This window comes from Orycteropus afer, unplaced genomic scaffold (genome assembly GCF_000298275.1).
Source record: "Orycteropus afer afer isolate SDZICR_OR568_19922 unplaced genomic scaffold, OryAfe1.0 scaffold00158, whole genome shotgun sequence".
Taxonomy (NCBI): Eukaryota; Metazoa; Chordata; class Mammalia; order Tubulidentata; family Orycteropodidae; genus Orycteropus; species Orycteropus afer.
Genome location: NW_006921745.1, coordinates 1,828,382 through 1,850,092, shown reverse-complemented (window position 1 = coordinate 1,850,092; position 21,711 = coordinate 1,828,382). Strand labels below are relative to the sequence as shown.

Below are 21,711 nucleotides of genomic sequence, written 5' to 3'. Positions count from 1 at the left end.
CAAGTATTTTATTTTTTTGGTAGCTATTGAGAACGGTATTGATTTTCTTATTTCTTTTTCAGCAATCTCTTTGCTGGTGTAGAGGAATCCAACTTATTTTTGGATGTTGATCTTATATCCTGCCACGATGCTAAATCTCTCAATTAGTTCCAGTAGGTTTTTGACCGAGTCTGTTGAGTTTTCTAGGTATAGGATCATATCATCAGCAAATAGGGATAGTTTGACTTCTTCCTTACCAATTTTGGATGCCTTTGATTTCCCTTTCTTGCCTTATGGCTGTCTAGGACTTCCAGTACAATGTTGAATAGAAGTGGTGATTGCGGGTATCCTTGTCTAGTTCCTGTTCTCAAGAGGAATGGTTTCAGTCTCTCTCTATTGAGAGTAATGTTGGTGGTTGGTTTTGCATAAATGCCTTTTATTATGTTGAGGAATGTCCCTTCTATTCCTATTTTGCTGAGAGTTTTGATCAGAAATGGGTGTTGGATTTTATCAAATGCCTTTTCTGCATCAATTGATATGATCATGTGGTTCTTCTCTTTTGTTTTATTTACATGGTGGATGACGTTTATTGTTTTTCTAATGTTGAACCATCCTTGCATACCTGGTATGAACCCCACTTGGTCGTGATGAATGATTTTCTTGATATGTTGTTGCAGTCTATTGGCTAGGATTTTGTTGAAGATGTTTGCATGTATATTCATGAGGGATATTGGTCTGTAGTTTTCCTTTTGAGTGATGTCTTTTCCTGGTTTGGTATGAAGGTTATGCTTGCTTCATAAAATGAGTTAAGGAGGATTCCATCCTTTTCTATTGGAATATTTTGAGTGGGATTGGTATCAGTTCTTCTCTGAATGTTTTGTAGAATTCTCCAGCCGGCTGCACTTCTCGCAGGACAGATCTGTCAGTTCTGCTGTCAGTCCATGCTACTTTTAGTAGTCTTTGCCAGCACCACAACTCAGATGTATCAGCTTTTCTTCATTCTTCCCTTATTTGTTGTCTAGCTTTCACATGCACGAGGTGATTGAAAATACTGTTGCTTGTGTTAGGTGTACCTTAGTCTTCAAGGAGACATTGTTTTAGGGATATTCATAAAATTTACCATTAATATATCAGACAGTGTTTCACTGCTATTCATAAGGTTTTCACTGGCCAGTTCTTTGAGAATTGGATTGCCCCTTCTTTCTTCCCAATCTGTCTTAGCCTGGAAGCTCCACTGAAACTCTGTTCACCATGGGTAACCCTGCTGGTATTTGATACATCGGTGGCATGGCCTCCAGCCTCACAGCAACACACAGGCCACCACAGTAGAACAAACTGACAGACAAGTTTGTCTACCTTAGTTGTTCTAAACCTCTCCACTCACTCCGTGGTCTCCCTGAGCTGCTCCAACACTTGCCTTTTGCACCCTGGCTTGCTCACTTGGCCTGCCTCCGGGTGCTTCCAAAACACCCGCCTTTTGTGCCCCAGCTCGATTACCTGGCCTGCCCCTGGGCTCTCCTGAAACACCCACCCTCCATTCCCTGGCTCGCTTACCTGCTCTTCTGAGAACTGACTATATGAGATCAAATTGACAACAGCAACTGGAAAGATAGGAGCCTTATGGGGAAGTGAGTTCATGTTAATTATAGAGGAACAACTTAGAAAAGGAGGGTGAGCATGTCTTCACAACTCCAAGAATGCAATCAATGTCACTAAATTGTACTTGGAGAATTTTGAATTAGTGTATGTTTTGCTGTGTATGTTCTCAACAACTCACTCCCATGTCTCAACTTTGATTCAAACAATAGACAGGCAAGAGTCAACCATATGAGATCAATAGGGCCACATTTTCCCAGGGATAAAACTCAGAATGCAGGAAGGGATAGGAAAGAAGAATGAATGGAAAAGAGAAACAGAGAGGGAATGGGGAGAGTGCTATTACATTTTGGGCATTGCAATCAATATCATAAAACAAAATGTATGAACTGTTCAATGGAAAACAAATATGCTCTGCAAACTTTCACCCAAATCACAATAGAAAGTTATTTAAAAAAAAAGTCAGGTGTTCTTGCTAGGAAGTGTCAAGGATAAGATCTCTTTAAGTTCGCTTTCATTGGCCTTCATTCATAAAGCTCTGCATTTGGTAAATTACTGTTCAGAATCTGAAATTCTTAATAGTAACTTTAGAAAACCATGTAGCTTCTGAACAACGTTTGAAGTTAAGGGGTGTTACTTACAAATCACCTATGTTCCACCACCACTACAACTGCCGCTCTCCCACTGAAAAACTTCAGATCCTTTCGTCTATCTTTGCAGACTAACTTAGGGTACTGGAACATCAGTGATACCATATTCATAACTGCCTATCAGAAATCCTGGTGGTTCCTGCCTCTTATCAAGGAGCTCTGGTGGTACAATGGTTAAGCACATAGCTGCTAACATAAAGGTTGGCAGTTCAAACCCACTGGCTTTTCCACAGAAGGTTTACAGACTCAGAAACCCTGTGGGGCAGTTCCACTCTTCCTATATGATCGCTATGAGTTGGAATCCACTTTATGGCAACCAAATTTTTTTCCCCCTTTTTCCTGCCTCTTAATCAGAACACACAAACTTCTATAGGAGAATGTAGATTTGTTTCCCTAAGCAGATTAATACTTGCTTGGTTAAAAATCTGAGAATAGTCTAAATAAGAGAAAGACAAAGATAAGAGCCTTTAAACACTCTTGATAATCAAGCCTTTAATTAAAGCTCTTTAACAGAGTACTGAAGTCTTCTTTCCACCCCTACAGTACCTCAGGAAGGTTAAGAACTATTTCTCTAGGCCTCTTGACTCCTCCTGTGAGTCTGCAGACTTTCTACTGTAAGCCTAACTCACCTTTCCTCAAGGCAGAGAAAGAATGGCCCATGGTACAGGGACCCAGGATAGCAGAAAAGATGCACAAACAACTGGAACCCGTAATACAGGCACCTCTGACTTATCTACATGGTCAGGATCCAAACACCAGGTCATTATGCAAAAATTGGCGAGTTATGTGAAAATGGAGGATAATCACATCAGACCACAAAGTGGAGGATGACTACATCATTACATGACTACCAAATTACATAATCCCTTACCTGTCAAACCACTGAGAATCATGGCCCAGGCAAGGTGACACATAACCTTAACCATCACAGCTAGAGTTACTCTTGCCTTACACCTCAGCATTTGTTACTGCCAGATGTACATCATTAATGCACAAGATAGTTGGATAGGTTTTTAACTATTGACATAAATGTGAAATGTCAAATGATGAGATAGTAGATAACTGAGCTGTAGGGGTATGTAGAAGTGCTAAACCTGTTTTTTAGAATATTGAACCTTTACAGAACCTGTGTGTATATTCAACAGGCCTTTCCTTATGGTTCTCTAGAAATAGGTGATCCCAGATCTGTTCAAGGCCCCAGTCTTCCATCAGTTTTATCCAAAACATAAGACACTGTTGCCACATATATTATTTTATTGTGTAGGAAAAAAAAAATTGTAGACATTCAATGCCACCTCATGACAACTCCATGTGTATCAGGTTTCAATGGCTGATTTTTCAGGTAGTAGATTGACAGACCTTTCTTCTGAGACAAATTTAGGTGGATTCAAACCTCCAACATACTGATTAGCAGCCAAGTACACTAACAGTTTGCATCACCCAAGGATTTCTTAATGTATATAGAGAACAGTATTAAACAGCATTTACACGTAATCTCTCTAATTAGAATATGAAAAAGTTCTGAGTTTGGCCCTGAAATATCTTTAATATCTGCTTAACACTTGCCAACTTCATTATTTAGCAGAGGAAAGGCAGGTTCAGAATATATACCACTGACAAGTGAAAGAATCTAGCTAAAATATAATTACACTGTTTTATTTGAAATGTGTTTAAAGTTACACTTTTTATGGCAAGGGATACTGATATTCCATTTAAGTAACTAACTGCATCTTTAAATTTTTAAGTTAAAAAAGTGTTAGGTTGTGTTTTAAAAATATTAGGTAAACAGTGCAAATAGTATATACAAAAACAAAAAGAAACTCACTGCTGTTGAGTCGATTCTGACTGATAGTGATCCCCATTGGGTTTCTGAGGAGATGAATCTTTAAGGAAGTAGATTGCCAGCCTTCCTTCCATGGAGTAGCTGGTGGGTTTGAACCACCAACTTTCTGGTTAACAGTCAAATGCCTTAGGCACTATGCCACCAGAGTGCTGTAAATAGTATATAGATTAGGAAAACAACAAAAAAAAATCTGTTACTCAAATGACTGATGTTTGGGTAAGTTTGTTCTAGTGTTTGGCCCGGGGTATTTGTTTAGAGTAGCATCTTCTCTGAAGGGTGGCCCAGACACAGAGTTGGGTGCCTGGGGTTGTTTGTTTGGAGCAGCGTCTTCTCTGAAGAGTGGTCCCAAAGTGGAGCCAGGCACCTAGGGGTGTTTGCAGCAGTGGCTTCTTTAAAGGGCAGCATGGAAGCAGAGCTGGGTGGGGGATTTGGAGTGGCATTAAGGGAGGCCAGGAAGTGAGTGGAGCAGTTTAGAACAACTAAGGGAGACTAATTTGTCTATCAGTTTGTCATCTGGTGGTGGCATATGTGTTGCTGTGAGACTGGATGCTGTAACACCAGTGTTGGAAATGCCACAGGTCTGCTTATGGTGGACAGGTTTCATTGGGGATTCCAGACTAGGATAGACTCAGAGGAAGGAAGAGACCATCCATTTCTCAAATAATTGGCCAATGAAAACCTTATGAATAGCAGTGAAATACTGTCTGATACATCACTGGAAAACTTTATGAATAGCCCTGAAAATTGTCCAATATAGTGCCAGAAGATGAGCCCCTCAGGTCGGAAGGCACTCAAAATACAACTGGGGAAAAGCTGCCTCTTCAGAGTAGAGCCGACCTTAATGATATGGATGGAGTAAAGCTTTCGATACCTCTGTTTGCTGATGTGGCATGACTCAATATTAGAAGAAACAGCTGCAAACATACATTAATAATCAAAACATGGAATGTATGAAGTATGAATCTAGGAAAATTGAAAGTTGTCAAAAATGAAATGGAATGCATAAAGATCAATATCCCAGGCATTAGTGAGCTGAAATGGACTATATTTAGCCATTTTGAATCAGACAACCATAGGATTACTATGCTTGGAATGAAAAATTGAAAATGAAAGGCATGACATTCATCATCATAAAGAATGTTTCACGATCTGTCCTGAAGTACAATGCTGTCCATGATAGGATAATATCCAAACGCCTACAAGGAAGGCAAATTAATACTACTATTATTCACATTTATGCACCACCCACCAAAGCCAAAGATGAGGAAATTGAAGACTTTTACCAACTTCTGGAGTCTGAAACTGACCAAACATGCAATCAAGATGTGTTGATTATCACTGGCGATTGAATGGAAAAGTTGGAAACAAAGAAGGATCACTGGTAGTTGGAAAATATGGCCTTGGTAATAGAAATAATGCTGGAGATCACATAATAGAATTTTGCAAGATCAATGACTTATTCATTACAAATACCTTTTTCAACAACATAATGGCAGCTGTACACATGGACTTTTCCAGACAGAGTACACAGGAATCAAGTGGACAATATCTATGGCAAGAGGTGATGGGGAAGCTCGATATCTTCAGCCAAAAAAAGGCCATGAGCTGATTGTGGAACAGACCATCAACTGCTCAATGCAAGTTCAAGTTGAAGTTGAAGACAATTAAAACAAGTCGATGAGAGCCAAAATATGACCTTGATTATATCCCTCCTGAATTTAGAGACCATCTAAAGAATAGATTTGATGCATTAAACCCCAGTGACCAAAAACCAGAGGAATTGTGGGATAACATCAAGAACATCATCCATGAAGAACGCAGAAGGTCATTAAAAAGACAGGAAAGGAAGAAAACACCAAATTGGATGTCAGAAGAGACTCTGAAATTTGCCCTTGAACAGAGAGTAGCTAAAACAAATGGAATAAATGACAAGATAAGAGAGCTGAACATAAGATTTCAAAGAGTAGCTCAAGAAGACAAAGTCAATTATAGTAAAATGTTCAAAGACCTGGAGTTAGAAAACCAAAAGGGAAGAACACACTCAGCATTTCTCAAGCTGAAATAACTGAACATATTCAAGCCTTGAGTTGTAGCATTGAAAGATTCTATGGGTAATATATTGAATGATTCAGGAAACATCAAAAGAAGATGGAAGGAATACATAGAGTCACTGTACCAAAAAGAATTGGTCAATGTTCATCCATTTGATGAGGTGGCATATGATCAAGAACCAATGGTATTGAAGAAGGAAATCGAAGGTACACTGAAAGAATTGGCAAAGAACAAGGCTCTAGGAATTGACAGAATACTCACTGAGATGTTTTAACAAATGGATGCAGCACTGGAGGTTCTTACTTGGCTATGTCAAGAGGTTTGGAAGACAGCTGCCTGACCAAGTGACTGGAAGAAATCCTTATTTGTACCCATTCCAAAGACAGATGATCCCACAGAATGTGGAAATTATCAAACAATATCATTAATATCACATGCAAGTAAAATCGTACTGAAGATAATTAAAAAACGGTTGCAGCAGTATATTGACAGAGAACTTCCAGAAATTCAAGTTGGATTCAGAAGAGGACATGCAATGAGGGATATCATAGCTGATGTCAGATGGACCTAGGCTGAAATCAAAGAATACCAGAAAGATGTTTACTTGTTTTTTATTGACTATGCGAAGTCTTTCGATTGTGTGGACCATAGCAAATTATGTATAACACTGAGAAGAATGGGAATTCCGGAACACCTAATTGTACTCATGAGGAACCTGTACATAGACCAGGAGGCTGCCATTTGAAGAGAACAAGGGGATACTACATAGTATCAAGAAGGGAGTGCAGTAGGGTTGTATCCTTTCACCATCCTTATTCAGTCTATGCTGAGCAAATAATCCAAGAAGTTGGAGTATATGAAGAAGAGGGTGGTGTCAGGATTGGAGGAAGACTCATTAACAACCTGCTATATGCAAATAACACCACTTTGCTTGCTGAAAGTGAGGATGACTTGAAGCACTTACTGATGAAGATTGAGGACTACATCTGCAGTATGGATTAAACCTCAATATAAAGAAAACAAAAATCCTCACAGCTGGACCAATAAGCAGCATCACGACAAATGGAGAAAGATTGAAGTTGTCAAGGACTTCATATTACTTGGTTCTACAATTGACACCAATGGCAGCAAAAATCAAGGCATCAGATGACATACTGCATTGGGCAAATCTGCTTCAAGTGCTGAAGAGCAAATATATCTCCTTAAAGACTAAGGTGTACCTAACCCAAACCATGGTATCTTTAGTCTCCTCATATGTATCTGAGAGCTGGACAATGAATAAGGAAGACTGAAGAAGAGTTGATGCTTTTGAGTTGTGGTTATGGCGAAGAAAATTGAAAGTACCATGGACTGCTAAAAGAACTAACAAATCTGTCCTGGAAGAAGTGCAGCTGGAATACTCCTTGGAAGTGAGAATGGCCAGACTTCATCTTACCTACTTTGGTCATTTTGTCAGAAGGGACCCTTCCCTGGAGAAGGGTATCATGCTTGGTAAAGTGGAAGGTCAACGAAAAAGGGGAAGACCCTCAATGAGATGGATTGACACAGTGGCTGCAGCAATGGGCTCAAGTATAGCAGGGATCATGAGGCTGGCACAGCACTGGGCAGTGTTTCATTCTGTTGTGCATAAAGTCGCTATGAGTCAGAGATGACTCGATGGCACCTAAGAACAATAACAACAACAACAACAACAACAACACAGAAGAGCATTATGCTCAAGGGTAGAGCAAAGTTTAATATTATAATAATAACTAACTATTGATTGATTCTTCTACAGGTGCAGGTTATCATTCTGAATCCAAAGCCAAGGAATATAAACATGTATGCAAACGAGCTTGTCAAAAGGTATGATCAAAATCTATCATCTAAATGTTTTATGTTTTGAATATAAAGCAACTTTACTAGAAATTCAAAATTTTATGGTTTCATTTAGAAGAAAATCTTTGGTTTGTATAACAAAATTACTCTGCTCATATTTGTAGGGTCTTTTTTGGGTTGTTTTGTATTTTTTTATTCTCCAGATAATGCTTAGATCTCTTCCCTCCTTCTACAGATTAAAGTCTTTATTTTTGGAATTGTGGTGCATAATCATATCTCTTTTAATCTTTGCCAAGAGAGATTTTCCTGTACATTTTCCTTCTGTTTTTCATCATGTAGTTTGTATCATAGTGAATTCATTGTTATTCTTGGGTTTAACTTTTCCCTTGTATTCAGTTGTACTTTTTTTCTTTTAGTTTTTGAGGTTTTGCTAAATTGTTGAATACGTAATGTGGGGCAGGAATGAAATGAAAAGAAATGTTGTTTGTTTTTATTTTGATCCTGACTGTATACTTTGTAGGGAAACCTTCCATTACTTTTTATGCAAATAGAATATTAATTGGTATTATAAATTGGGTAAATATAGACTTCTCTCAGCTATTTTCATACCATTTGAAAGACAGGTTATGCTTTGAAAGCCAAGCTCTTTCTTATGAATGAAATCCCATAAATATATAAGAATATTTTATGTATTTGTATTTGTTTTATTAAAAATAATAAAGCTAAATATGAGATGTTCCCTAAGCTATTTTATAATTTTTATATTTTTTTTGGTGTGAAATCTTTTTAGAAATATGTTTCACTTTCATACAACTTTAATCCTAGAAATTTCTGTTTGGACTATATAATCTACCTCTTCAGTTTATATAGTGAATTTGTTTTCTAAAAGTTTAATGAAGAATACAATTCTTAGTTTTTGAACTTTCTCTTTGTTGACTAAATTGGAGCTTTAACAATTCATTTAGGAATCAGTCTTCCCTTCTTTCTCATTTTTGCCCAGCTTCAGACCTTTACTCTTTGTATGTTATATTACAAAAGAATATGATTTCTTAATCTCCATATAAAATACATTATAGCAGAACATATGTTTCCATCTCAGGATTCTGACATGCCACTGTTTTTTATAGGTATGGGTAGGAAGAGGACTAACAATGGGAAGGGACATTATTAGCTGAGATGGAGATTTAGTCATGTATATAAAATAAGACTTGTCAGGATGTTTAAACCAAATGAATTAATGTTATTTCTGTGGTATTTTGAGTTGCTCTGTGATAAATGAAGCCCTTCACTTACCAAATTCCTTACATCTTGCATTTAGTGGCCAGATTTTATTCATTGTCTTAATCTGAATAATATTAAGTGAGATATCTCATAAATTAACTTGAATATAAACACATGATTATTTTAAATCTAAGTACTTTATGTCTTGAGGCATAGATTGGGATTAGTGATCATTTTTCATCAACTATAAATGTCTCCTGCACCTCTTTAAGCTTTTAGAAAGTTTATGGGCGTGGTTGAGGAGTTGTAGTTTGACAATAATCTCTCCCCTTGGTTTCATAGGCAATTGAAAAGCTACAGGCTGGTGGTCTTGCAACAGATGCAGTGACTGCAGCTCTGGTGGAACTTGAGGTATATGTTTTCTCTGTTGATGTTTTATATAAAATATTTGTGAGTTATAACTCGTTCTTAAGTGACATGAAAGTTGAGTTAGACAGTCATAAATTATATGATCAGTGTTTCCTGACAATATTGACAAAGTTAATAAGAAGCCAGTCTGTAAGTTGTTCTCACTGGGGACTTTTCCAATTAATGTGAGTCAGTCAAATTCCGTTCATCCCTTTTTTTGGTGAGATTCATGAATACGAAAGTTCATAGTGATTGGTTTCTTAACTGTGATTGGATATCTTCAGGTGGAAAATTCCTGAAGTTAACTCCCCCAAAATAATATATATTCTATTGTTTTAAAAAATAAAGAGATTTCAACTATCTGTAAGTGTGTAAACTGGAAGTTTCTCACTAACCTAACAGATAGATATCCTGAAGGTCTGTTCTGTGAAGTATATCTTTTCCAGTGAGATTTTATATTGGTCCCAATTAACTGTAGACTTTGAAGAATTGAGTGGGGAGGCTATCAAGTTTGCTATATAGTTCTTTGTACTCCAGAGTGAAGGTCTCTCAGTTCTCTTAATCTAGAAACTTGATGGTGGGTTTATCCAAGGGCTATTGAGGTCTTAAGACTGACTTTAGTTGCTCAAACTTAGAAAAGTTAGATTTGTGTGAGTTAGTTTAGAGGCTTATAGTGAAAAATAGCTTTCTGGTTGAGAAAACTACTTGGGAGTAAGATTAGATAAGACATGAAGATAAAACAGGGATGAGTTTTGGAGAGTTAGAGCTAGAATAAACCTTCCCATTTTGACTGGATTGTGGTCTTTGTGTTTAGGCACTACTATCAGGGCACTGGGAGCTCTGGTAGCATAGTGGCTAAGGCACTTGACTGCTAACCAGAAGGCTGGCAGCTCAAACCCACCAGCCACTCCTTGGAGGGAAGATGGGGCAGTCTACTTCCGTAGTGATAGTGCCTTGGAAACCCAAGGAGGGGTCGCAATGAGTCGGGTCCGACTCGATGGCACATAACAACAACAACAACATCAGGGCACCAGGAGCTCTGGTAGCATAGTGCCTAAGGCACTTGACTGCTAATCAGAAGGCTGGCGGTTCAAACCCACCAGCTACTCCTAGGAAGGAAGGTTGGGCAATCAACTTCCATAGTGATACCACCTTGGAAAACCAAGGAGGGGTCGCTATGAATTGGGTCTGACTTGACGGCACATAACAACAGCAACAACATCAGGGCACCCACCCTGTCATTGCCTTTTCCTATGAAAATTATCCATGAGTTTAACCAAAGTCCTAGCTGTGCTTTTTATGTATGCCACTGCTTAACTTTGGAGCTGTGCTTTTGATCATGTTTTGTAGATTTTTAACCTCTCTTGTTAATGCCTTCGGCTTGGTCCTAATGTAGTCAAGGAAAGTGAACACCTGTAGTAGATAACAGCTTGGTCCCTGAAGCATTGACTTGGGGATGTGTGGACCCCTCCTATCCTGACTGTTACATCTTATACCAGTTCTACCAGGCCTTATCATGTGTCCCTAGGGACATCACAAAATCTTTTTTGCTTCAGTTTCTCCATTTACAATATGGAGATAATCATAATTTCTACTTCATGGACATATTATGAAGTTTAACTGAGTTAATATATGTTTATCACTCACAAAAGTATGTGGCATATAGTAAACATCAGTAACTGTTAGGAATTATTACTATTATAAGGTGCTTTGAAAATAATATCATGAGGTAAATGTTTATGGTAACTATTAATGACAAGTTTTATAATGTCAAAAAAAGGCTAATTATATGTCGTGTATAAAAGAAGAAAAGTGATGCAAGAAGGAAGGTTGATATACGTACCTCCAAATTGTACTTTTACTCAAAACAAAATACAAGGAAGACTTCCTCCAACGTGATGAATTATTAACTGAAAATTATTCTACTTTGTACAGTAAGTGATGTTCTGAGATAATTGGTGCATGGAGTCAGTGTGGGTCTGGAAAAAGAAGGTTAATGAGTAAGTAGCAGGGAGATACACTGGCACCTATGAATACAAAGTTGAGTAGAACCAAACTTTTTTTTTCTGTCTTAGAATACCTTTAATTTTCTGAAGTCATAACTTATAGTATGTTACACATTTTCATTGCATTTTTCCTCAGTGATGAACATTACTTTAAAAAGCTTTACTGATTTGTATTTAAAAATATACATTCAGTTTGTAATAATGAGTTATCCATGAATAAATGAGCGTTACAGTTTAGAATGATGACTTTGTGGATATGAAGTTTATTTATTTTTTTACATTTATTGTATTAGTTTTGATTATAATATGTCATATAGATTATGGGAACAGAGGATTCTGGCCTGAGTAAGATTTGTGTTCTCCCTCCCCCCCATTACTAAATTTGGGGAAAAATTTCAATTAATTAACTTTAAAAATGCCCTTCTGTATGGAATCTTTGATTGAAATATAGCAGTATACCAGTAGTTTATAGACTAAGGGAACACTAAATGGAAGAATTTTCCTGAATCTTAAGAATTATGTTGCGATCATGCTTATACTGCCCCCCGTAGTTTCTGTCACCTCACATAATTATGATTTGTTACCTTTATACAGGGTAAGGTTTTCAAATGAAGACGTTAGTTAAAGAAGTATAGTAATAATAGTTATAGTAATAGTTTGAGTCCCTGAAAAGGACCCAAAAGAACCTGATTTATACTGTTTTATGTTTAATATGAGAATAACCAGTTTTTAGGAGCTCTGGTGCATAGTGTTAAAGCATTGGGCTGCTAACCAAAAGGTTGGTGGTTCAAACCCACCAGCTACTCCACAGGAGAAAGATGAGGCAGTCTGCTTTCATAGAGATTTACCGCCTTGGAAACCCTATGGAATGGTTCTACTCTGTGCTGAAGGGTTGCTAGGTATTGGAATTGACTTGATGGCAGTAGGTTTGGTTTTTTAAACCACTTTCTAATCGATCTGTTTGGTAGACCTAAGTCTTAATAATTTACTTAAATAAATATGGACAGTCATTATACCTTTTCTTTTTGTCTTTGGGATGTACTTTAAAAAAAAAAATAGAGCTTTTGAACTTGCCTGTTACATTATGACTGAGGCAGATGTTAAAATCAGTTTGAATTCTTTGAACCCTCAAACTAACTGTGGATTGAGATGATGGAATGCTTCTTATTGGCAAAATGGGGTATCTGGCTTTATTTTAAAAACCTATGATAATTTTACTTTATCAAGATAGTGAAAAGTATATCGATCTCTGTATGTTGTAGTGGAGGAGGAAGAGACAAGGTGAAAGGAAGGGAAGTACATACACCAAAGGGATTTATGCAGGCCACCTAGGCACATCATTTTTGGTTTTCGTGGAAACAGATGACCTGGTAGTTAGTGGTTTCATTTTTCTTGTTCACCACTGCAGGCAAGTGGTATCATCCTAAAGGCTACCATTTCCTAAGGCTGTCACTGCTGGACACTAGAGGGGGTGGTGCCTTCATTTAAATAAGGGAGAGGCATAAGTTCCTGCCTATTAAGCAACTAGTTTTTCCCTTCAAGGTTTTTTTGGGGAAGGCATCGCCACTACAGTATGAGAAGTGTTCTACAGTATGGAAATGAGAAATCTAAGACTCCAAAGAACATTTTGCTTATCTTCAAAATATGGGAAAGGAAATAGAAAAGTCAGTTTGTAGATCCTATCTTAATGATTTGTTTAATTGATTTGACCCCCTTGTTTCATTTAGCTTTTGATAGTTTTTTTTTTTTTTTTTTTAATTATCTTTATAACTGATGGAAAAATGATGTCTGTTCATTGGGTAGTAGAACTTTGCACTCAAAGCAGAGACGATAAATATCATGAAATGATTTGATCTTTGTATATGGGGCTATTTATTTGGAAGACATTTGCTTTGTTTTCTTAGCTGCTTTTGAAATAATTCAGTTCAGCTAGTGGAAGTGGATTTTAAACAGTAGACCTTGATTTTGCGCATTTACTGTGGTTTAGCTTCCTTCCATGGAGCAGCTGGTAGGTTTGAATAACATGGTTTAGCTTCTCATGAATATTTATTTGAGAAAATTGGACATAGATCTAGGTGAATCATGATTGCACTATTTTCTTAAATGCTTCTAACATAGAGAGCATTTCATAGATTCTGAATGAAAATGAACCACTCATAAAATACTGTCTGAAGTATTTTTGCACATTGATGCTATTATTTGGAAATCTGAATGACAAACTTTGAGGTTATATGAAGTCTTGTGTGAGAGAACTGATGCAGATGGCTGAGATTTTTAAGATCTTGGTCTAGCCATTTTAGTTCATTTTGAAGACTGGTTGTTTTTGTAGGTAGAATACTGTGCATTAGAAGTAGTGGTAGGGATAGTTTTTTAATTTTATTTTCTGAAAGGCAAATTATACAGGCCCTTTGTTAATATTTGGTTGAAATTATGTTGTTTTAGGTGGAGTTGTTCTTTCATTGACTAGATTCATCCTTTAAGATTCCTATGATCAAGGACAAGGAGCTCTGCTGGAGCAGTGCCTAAGGCATTTGACTGCTAACCAGAAGGTTGGGAGTTCAAACCCACCAGCCACTCCTCAAAAGGAAGACTGGGCAATCTACTTCCATAAAGATTTATTGCCTCGGAAACCTAAAGGGGTCACTATGAGTTGGTATTGACTTGATGGCAGTGAGTTTGGCTTTTTTTTTTTTTTGGTTTATGATCAAGGGAGATGACAATTCATGGTGAAATTGGTTTATTATTCAAATGCCTTAGCATTTAGAAAGCAGATCATATTGGGCATAAGTTTCATATTTGCCTACTAAAAACAGTCCACTGTTTTTGGATCACTGTGTAATCCATTATAATGCTTGCTTATAAACTCTAGGAAAGTCCTTTAAGATGTACCTTATGCAGATGGCTGATAATATTATAAGGTCTGAGGGGAAGAAAGTGGGCGTATTTATATTATTATCTGAAATGTTTTAATGCATTTATCTGTTTCTCTACATCCTCTTATATCCAGAGCCACCTCTGTGTACGTTTCTTTAAAGGAGGGATCTCCAGGATGTTGATTATTGTTTGGTAATCAGTTGTTTATGGATCCCTGTGCATAAACAGTGCTGCGTCTATGCAGCTGCTTTGTGAGGACTCACCCCCTTCTCAGGGACTTGACTTCTGGCTGGAATTATCTGTGTGCTTTTGGAGAGAGAGAACACCTAAGGCCTGCCAGTCCTTAAATGCTTAGTGGTTATAGAGTTGTTGGGGCTTTCTGCTGGCATATGGGCATATCTACAATGTAAGGGAATATGGGGAAGGGCTGATGTGTTCCCCTTTCCCTCAGCAAGTTTGCTTTTGGAATTTCTTTGTGAACAGATGCTTAACCACACCCTGTTCCTCCTCTCCTTCAGTTGTTTAAATTGCAAAAAAATTAGAGAATATGTTAAAACTTCTCTATTTAGAAGGGTAAACTGTTATCTCCGTTCTTTTGCACATTTTTTTGTTTTTCAGAAGCATCTTTTCATAAACAGAAGGTAACTGAGTGTATCAGTGCCCTTTCCCCCTGCTTACTCTCCCCCCCCGCCCGGTGACAAACACATTGGAAAGACAGCTTGATGCCTTTAACTCACATATACACAAGTGCCCATTAACCATAATATGGCTGGTAAGTCTAATTTTAGGCCTACCACCCTTGAAGTTTCATTTTTCTTTCCCATTGATGATATCTTTTATTCTCTGTAATGAGGGTAGGGGTCCTGTTTGCATTTATGTGAAGGAAGGAGAGTTACCTTTTTTCTTTTTTAGTACTTAAAATGTTTTTTATTGCATGAAATTTGAGTTTTGACTTTATCTACTTTTCTTTCTTTTTTTTTTAAACTTGTTATCATTGATTATTTTAGTCAAAGATCCTATTTTGTCTGTATAGCAGTATTTTCAGTGGTACTTCAGTATTTCTGTGTATTCTAGCTGTTTATGGAGTCTTTATGTTTTTCTGCATTTTTTTTTTTTTTTGTTTTATTTTTTGAGGTGTACACACAGTTACACTTCATGGAGTTGAATCCTGCCAAGTATCCATGTTCTTCTTGTGAAGAGGCAGAGAAAATCACCTCTCCCAAGAATTTCCACCTTCTGACCAAGGGAAATGTGTCCTGAAGAGCTGTACGCAGATGGGAGGCAACTTGTTTGCTTGGTCTGCTGCTAGAGCATTGATTTAATTAGAAGACAGGCTGTGGGTGGACATGTGCAGACAAAGAAGCACCAGACAGAGCCCAGTTAGCCTGGGACAGTAAAAGTAAGTTACACTCTTTTTAAAACACTTTCTGAGTACTGATGCTGATTCTTGCCTTAAGTACTAAGGGGCAGCTTGTAACTTACTGTGTGTGTTTACACATTAGGTACATCTGTTCTTTTTCAAAAACCTTAGAAATTAAACATGTTTCCTAGAACAAAGTACCTGTTTAATGGAGAAGCAGTGATTTTCTCCTTTATTTTTTCAATGATAGTAATAATAATTAAAAAAAACTGAATAAATTACTGCATTCCAGATTAATTTTACACTGCATTAAAATGTTGATTAGCTTTTGACCAAGTCCAAATACTTAAGGAGAGATCTGTTTTGTTTTACTTTGTACTGATGGCAACATGAAGAAATAATTTAGCCTTTTCCAGCCATTTCTTGATGAGCTGTATGAACCTCATCACAGGTATTCATTTTGGCTGAATCTGGCAAGAGATATGATGAGAGACCTGACTTAACAGTTCCTGAAGGACATGCAGTTTTATCTGTGAGCCCTTATTTTGCCTTGGGAGTTGTTATTCTCCAAGAAGATACACTGCATTATGGAATTAGCTTTTAAGCTACTTAAAGCTGTATGTGGCAGTGGTAGAGTGAACAGGCACAGGTGGTAATCCTGCAGTATTTGGATACAATTCAGTCTTTTGAAATCTTGAGTGTAAACTGTCTTCTTGTCTTATTTAATAGGGGAATAAAGGAATTTAATTAGATTTATTGGTCCTTGGATTTATAGTGCTGAGATTTTTGAATCAATTTTGTTTGTGTGTTTGGGGCATCAACTTTATAATTTAACATCTAGTATTTTTTGCTTTTGATAACAAAAGAACTAGAAGATTTTTTTTTTTGGGGGGGAGATTTGTGTGTATGTTCAATAAAATTACAGATTGATATCACAATGGTTGATTTGAAAGACTGCTTTTTGATACTAAGTTTCTGTCTCTCTCAAACCCAGGAAAGCCTTTGTTCAGTATCTGGAAAGGAAATAAGGAAAAAAACTTAAGTTACATGACTTTTTAAGAAGTTCCATCATGATGATACCCTAAATTCTGCTTCAAAGCAGAACAAAATATTATTTTAAACTTTGGTTATCTTTCGGTCCATCCATCTAAGTTTCATATATGTAGCAGACTTTAATTTTCATTCATGTAGCAGGCTTAGAACAATGAATCTTACTACAGGAGAGCAAACAATATAAAACTGAGTCTTGAACATCCTGGTTGATAAAATTTTTTTAGCCATTCCCTCTGCCAAGGAGTTTACACGAGCGGTAATTCTACTCCAGGTCCAGCCTCCTTCATGGTGTATACATTTCCTGATAGGTTCATGACATGCATGTACTGTAATGCAGGGCATTGGCACGAAAAAAACATTAGGCTTTCCAGAAAATTCAGGGTTGCGAACTTATTTATATCTCTGTCTCTTGGAATTTATTCAGGTATTAAGAACATTTTCTGGAGTGTTGGAAGTCTTCTTAATAAAAAGATGTATACTTAATAGAAGACTTACTAGTTAGTAATGCCCCTCTTTTTCCACCAGATCTAACCAGGTCCTTACTTTTGATAGGATGGTTTAAGTTATTATATAGCCATTGTCTGTTAGGTTCTTTTTGAGTAATACGTCAATATTATTGTCAGCATGGTTAAAAGATAATTATTTGAGTTGAAGAGAAGTATAAGTGGATGCCAACTTTGGCAGTATTGGAAAAACGACTACCTTTGTCTTTTCTGTTGTAGCGCATGTGGAAAGGACAATTTCAGGTGCCATGTGTGCTAAACTCTTACTGGACAGTGTAAGAATCCAAGTAAAACAAACTTTAAAACTATTTCAGATGTGCAAGTCTACTGAAGCCAGTATTTTAGAGATTTGTGTTATGTTTGACAAGTAGTTCTTTGTACTGAGATTCTGTGGCTTTTAAAACAAAACAAAACAAAAAACTGAAAATAAACTGTTGTGATGTTATTTTTCTACTTAATTATGTTATATATTGGTTTATAAATAAGGCAGATTAATAATAGCGAGGAGATGAGTACAGATATGCACTGCTTTTTACTAAAATATTTTAAATAGTCAATTATAGAAAAATGTAGTTAAATTTATGTTCAAGAAATATTACAATCTGTACCACATCATAAAGGCTATAATGAACAAATATCAACATTTGTTCACTTTCTCTGATTTTTCCACAAGAACTTGGATACATTAAGAAGATCATAAAAAGACTTGTTAGTTCCTAGTATATATCCGATTGTGTAAGTTTATTTTTCTCTTTTTTGTTACATAAAATATGTTTTCTTTTGTGTAATTGAATAGTTAAAAATGTACTGTCGCAAATACTAAAACTGGGTATTCAGTATGCTCTATTTGATTCAATTGTTCACAGAATGTGATGCAAGCAAATGTTTCCTCAACTTACTTCCAGGATAGGTAAAATATTACTTTAACACATGTTAAAAATATAGCATTGTAACTATTTGGCTAGATACAATTCTGGGCTAAGTTGAATAATTTCATCAGGCATTCTAACTTTGATCAACCACAGCAGGAACTTTTAGCATGTCTGTAAAGCAGCCATTGGATCTCTAAATACATCCTAAGATGGAGAGAAAAAAGAGGATGCCAAAAAAGGAAAGAATACTTTCTGTCATTAAGGAGCATTTACAGAATGCAGAGGATGGGAAGCTTTTGTTTTCCTAGGAACCCGTTTTAGGTAATTGAGCCCCTGATGTCTAAGTATGCCCTGTGGCTCTGTATTAATGAATGAAAGATACTTCAGTTGGGCTCACTAAATATGATTTCTGGTTAACTGTGCTGAAACTTAGTAGTAGAAGTCCATTAATTTTTTCTTTTTTTCCAGGCAGAAATTCTTGTTTTTATTAAATCACAAAGGCATCATTAATATCAACGGCAGCAAAAGGTACAAACAGTGTTTCATATGATGATGCCCTTGTGAAAAAGGGAAGAAAAGTTCGAAAGTTGATATTAGCAGATATATAACTCTAGAGAGAAGGTAACACCTATGAAACTCAAGTCTTATTTTCTAGATCCTTCTGTGGCCAATCTATCTGCTTCTTCATTGCTTTTGATGCTTCGATGGCTAGGAACATACTTCCATTGAATATCCATGTCTTGGGAAGCTTGATCAATCTTCTCAAAATCGCTTCTGTTGACAACATCTCTTCCAGAAACAAAACATCCATTTTGTTTCCAATTACCCATCCATTCTGTCATGCCTTTGTTGAGAAACTTGGTGTCAGTTTCAATGATGAGTTTATCTGTATTTTGGCTCTTTGCTTGTTCAGTTGCTTTGTAGGCTGCCTTCAGTTCTGCTGCTTGGTTTGTCTGTCATCCAGAAACCCTCTCACTTACATTTAGTGGGTTGCAAGGTCCCCAGTAAACTCCATATCCAGCTTTTGCACCATCTCTCCCATTATTTTTGAGGTTTCCATCTATGTAAACAGTTGGAACGTGTTCTCTGCTGGGGCCAAAGCCTTGTCTGCATAGGTCCCTGGAGTTCATGTTGGATTTTTACACCACAATCAGAGACGTCTCTAGTCCCTGCAATTCCAGCCCATTAATTCTTGAACTTTCCACCCAAATGTAATTAATAGTCTATATCTTGGGAAAACATGTCTTAATTGTTTATATGGCCCGTATTTGGGTAAACATGTCCTTTCTTACATGACTGTATTTTCAAGAATAGCTCTAAGAGTAGGACAGAACCACCACAGAAGTAATCATATGCTTTTAATTTCAACACCTGGATGAAAATTGCTTTTCTGGTTATTATTTTCATTTGTCTGAAAATGAGTTTGCAAATATCCACTGGTTTCTAGATATATAAACATTGCTTAAGAACATTATAATGGTAAATCACCTGTTGATGTGTGGGAACTACATGTTTCCTGTATTCTTGGACATGATATTCTCATATCACATGGATATAACTTCTTTGGAGGTCTTTTAAGGTATTATTATTCAGGTGCTTGCAAACTGGATAGAAAATTGGATGATCTGTCTGGTTTCTTTCTGACCTTATTTCCTATAGTCTCATGCTAGCTGATAACATGCTTTTGTTTTTATGATGCAAATTAGCCCAAATTGTAAAATTAAGCTTTTTGGGACAGTCTTGTAACAACATTAGAAGGAATCCATAATCTTCTTGTCATTTTCATGTTGTATATCTCTATATATTTTATAGTTATTCACAATCATAGAAAACAAGGTAAATACAATTTGTTATTGTTAGTTTCTGCAAAAACGGCAAGGAGGCCACATGTTCTGACCTCCTCTAATCCCACACGAGGAAGACAGGGTTACCAGCAGTAACCCAAGGCCTTTTACTGCAAGGCCAGACATGCTGCCTCCCTCCAGCCCTTTCTCCAGCCGTTCCTCCCAGAGCACCCACCACTTCTCTTCTGGGTTCGATAATTCGCTGCAGTGGCCACACAGAACTCACAGATTACGAGGTTTATTAGGGAAGCACCAAGCTACAATTTGAGTTCAGGAAAAATGCTCAGTCTCTCTCCCAGCCCACCATCCCTCAGCCAACAGTCTCTCACAGTCTCTTTCCCAGCAGTGCTAGTCCCTCGGTGTCTCACTCAGCAATGCGTGTCTCCTGCGTCTCTTTCCCAGCAGCACGTGTCTCAGGAGCGGGTGTCCCTTTCAGCAGCATGTCTTCCTCAACCAGCAGTCAGAGAGAGTTCTGCTTCTAGGAGGCCTCCTTTTGAGCCCGGCAGGGTGGTCAAAATAGCCAATTATAGCATCAGAACTCTAAGCATCTGAGAGAGAGTGGGCATCTCCCAGAACATTGTTTTGTTGCCACTCCCAACAGAAATACTCCAGGTGGACACCTTTAGCAATCAGGAGCTCCTCAGTTGCTCATAGCAAATTCCACCTTGGAGTTTATAAAGACTTATGGGTAGAAAAGCCACACAAAGTAAGTTACTACACTGCAGTTTCCATCAAGTTAGTTCCGACTCATAGTGACATTACATATAACAGAATGAAACACTGCTGGTTGAGCATCATCCATATAGTTGTTGCAATGTTTGAGCCATTGTTGCAACCACTGTGTCACTCCATCTCATTGAGGATGTTCCTCTTTTTTACTGGCCCTCTGTTTTATGAAGCATGATGTACGTCTTCAGGAACTGGTCACTCTGGATAATATGCCCAATATAGGTGAGAGTCTGTCTTGCCATCCTTGCTTCTAAGAAGCATTCTAGCAGTACTTCTTCCAACATAGATTGTTCATTCCTTTGGCAGTCCATGGTATATTCAATATTCGTCCCCAATACCATACTTCAAATGTATCAATTATTCTTTGGTCTTCCTTATTATCCACCTTTTGCATGCATTAAGAGGTATAAGAGGCAATTATATTCTATGACCTTGTCGAGCACACTTTAGTCTTCAAGGTGACATCTTTGCTTTTTAATACTTTAAAGCAGACTATTTTTTAAAATTTTTTTTGTGATTTGGATGAAAGTTTACACAGCAAATTCATCTTCCATACATGAGACACTTTGTCTCATGACATTGACTGCGATTTCCCACAATGCAACAGCTGTCTTCCCACTTCCTCCCCATAGTTACCTCTTCCCTGTGTTCCTTGCCTCCATGCACTCCTGCCCCATGAGCTGTCTCCCTGCGCATACACAGCCCTTCTATTCTCCGATGATTGATCTCTCCAAGGAGTATCTCTGTTGTTGTTGTTGTTATGTGCCATCGAGTCAGACCTGACTCATAGCGACCCCTCCTTGGGTTTTTGAGGCAGTATCACTACAGAAGTAGATTGCCCCATCTTCCTTCCGAGGAGTGGCTGGTGGGTTTGAACCTCCAGCCTTCTGGTTAGCAGTCAAG

General features: G+C 37.4%; 1 protein-coding gene across 1 annotated transcript in view; it reads left to right on the top strand.

The window, feature by feature from the left end:
- The window catches only part of TASP1 (taspase 1), a 615,049-nt gene that overhangs the window by 5,656 nt on the left and 587,682 nt on the right, over window positions 1–21,711 (top strand). The window contains exons 2-3 of the mRNA XM_007946379.1: window positions 7,898–7,965; window positions 9,502–9,570. Of these exons, the coding sequence (XP_007944570.1) occupies window positions 7,898–7,965; window positions 9,502–9,570 (137 nt within the window). The remainder of the gene's footprint in view (window positions 1–7,897; window positions 7,966–9,501; window positions 9,571–21,711) is intronic.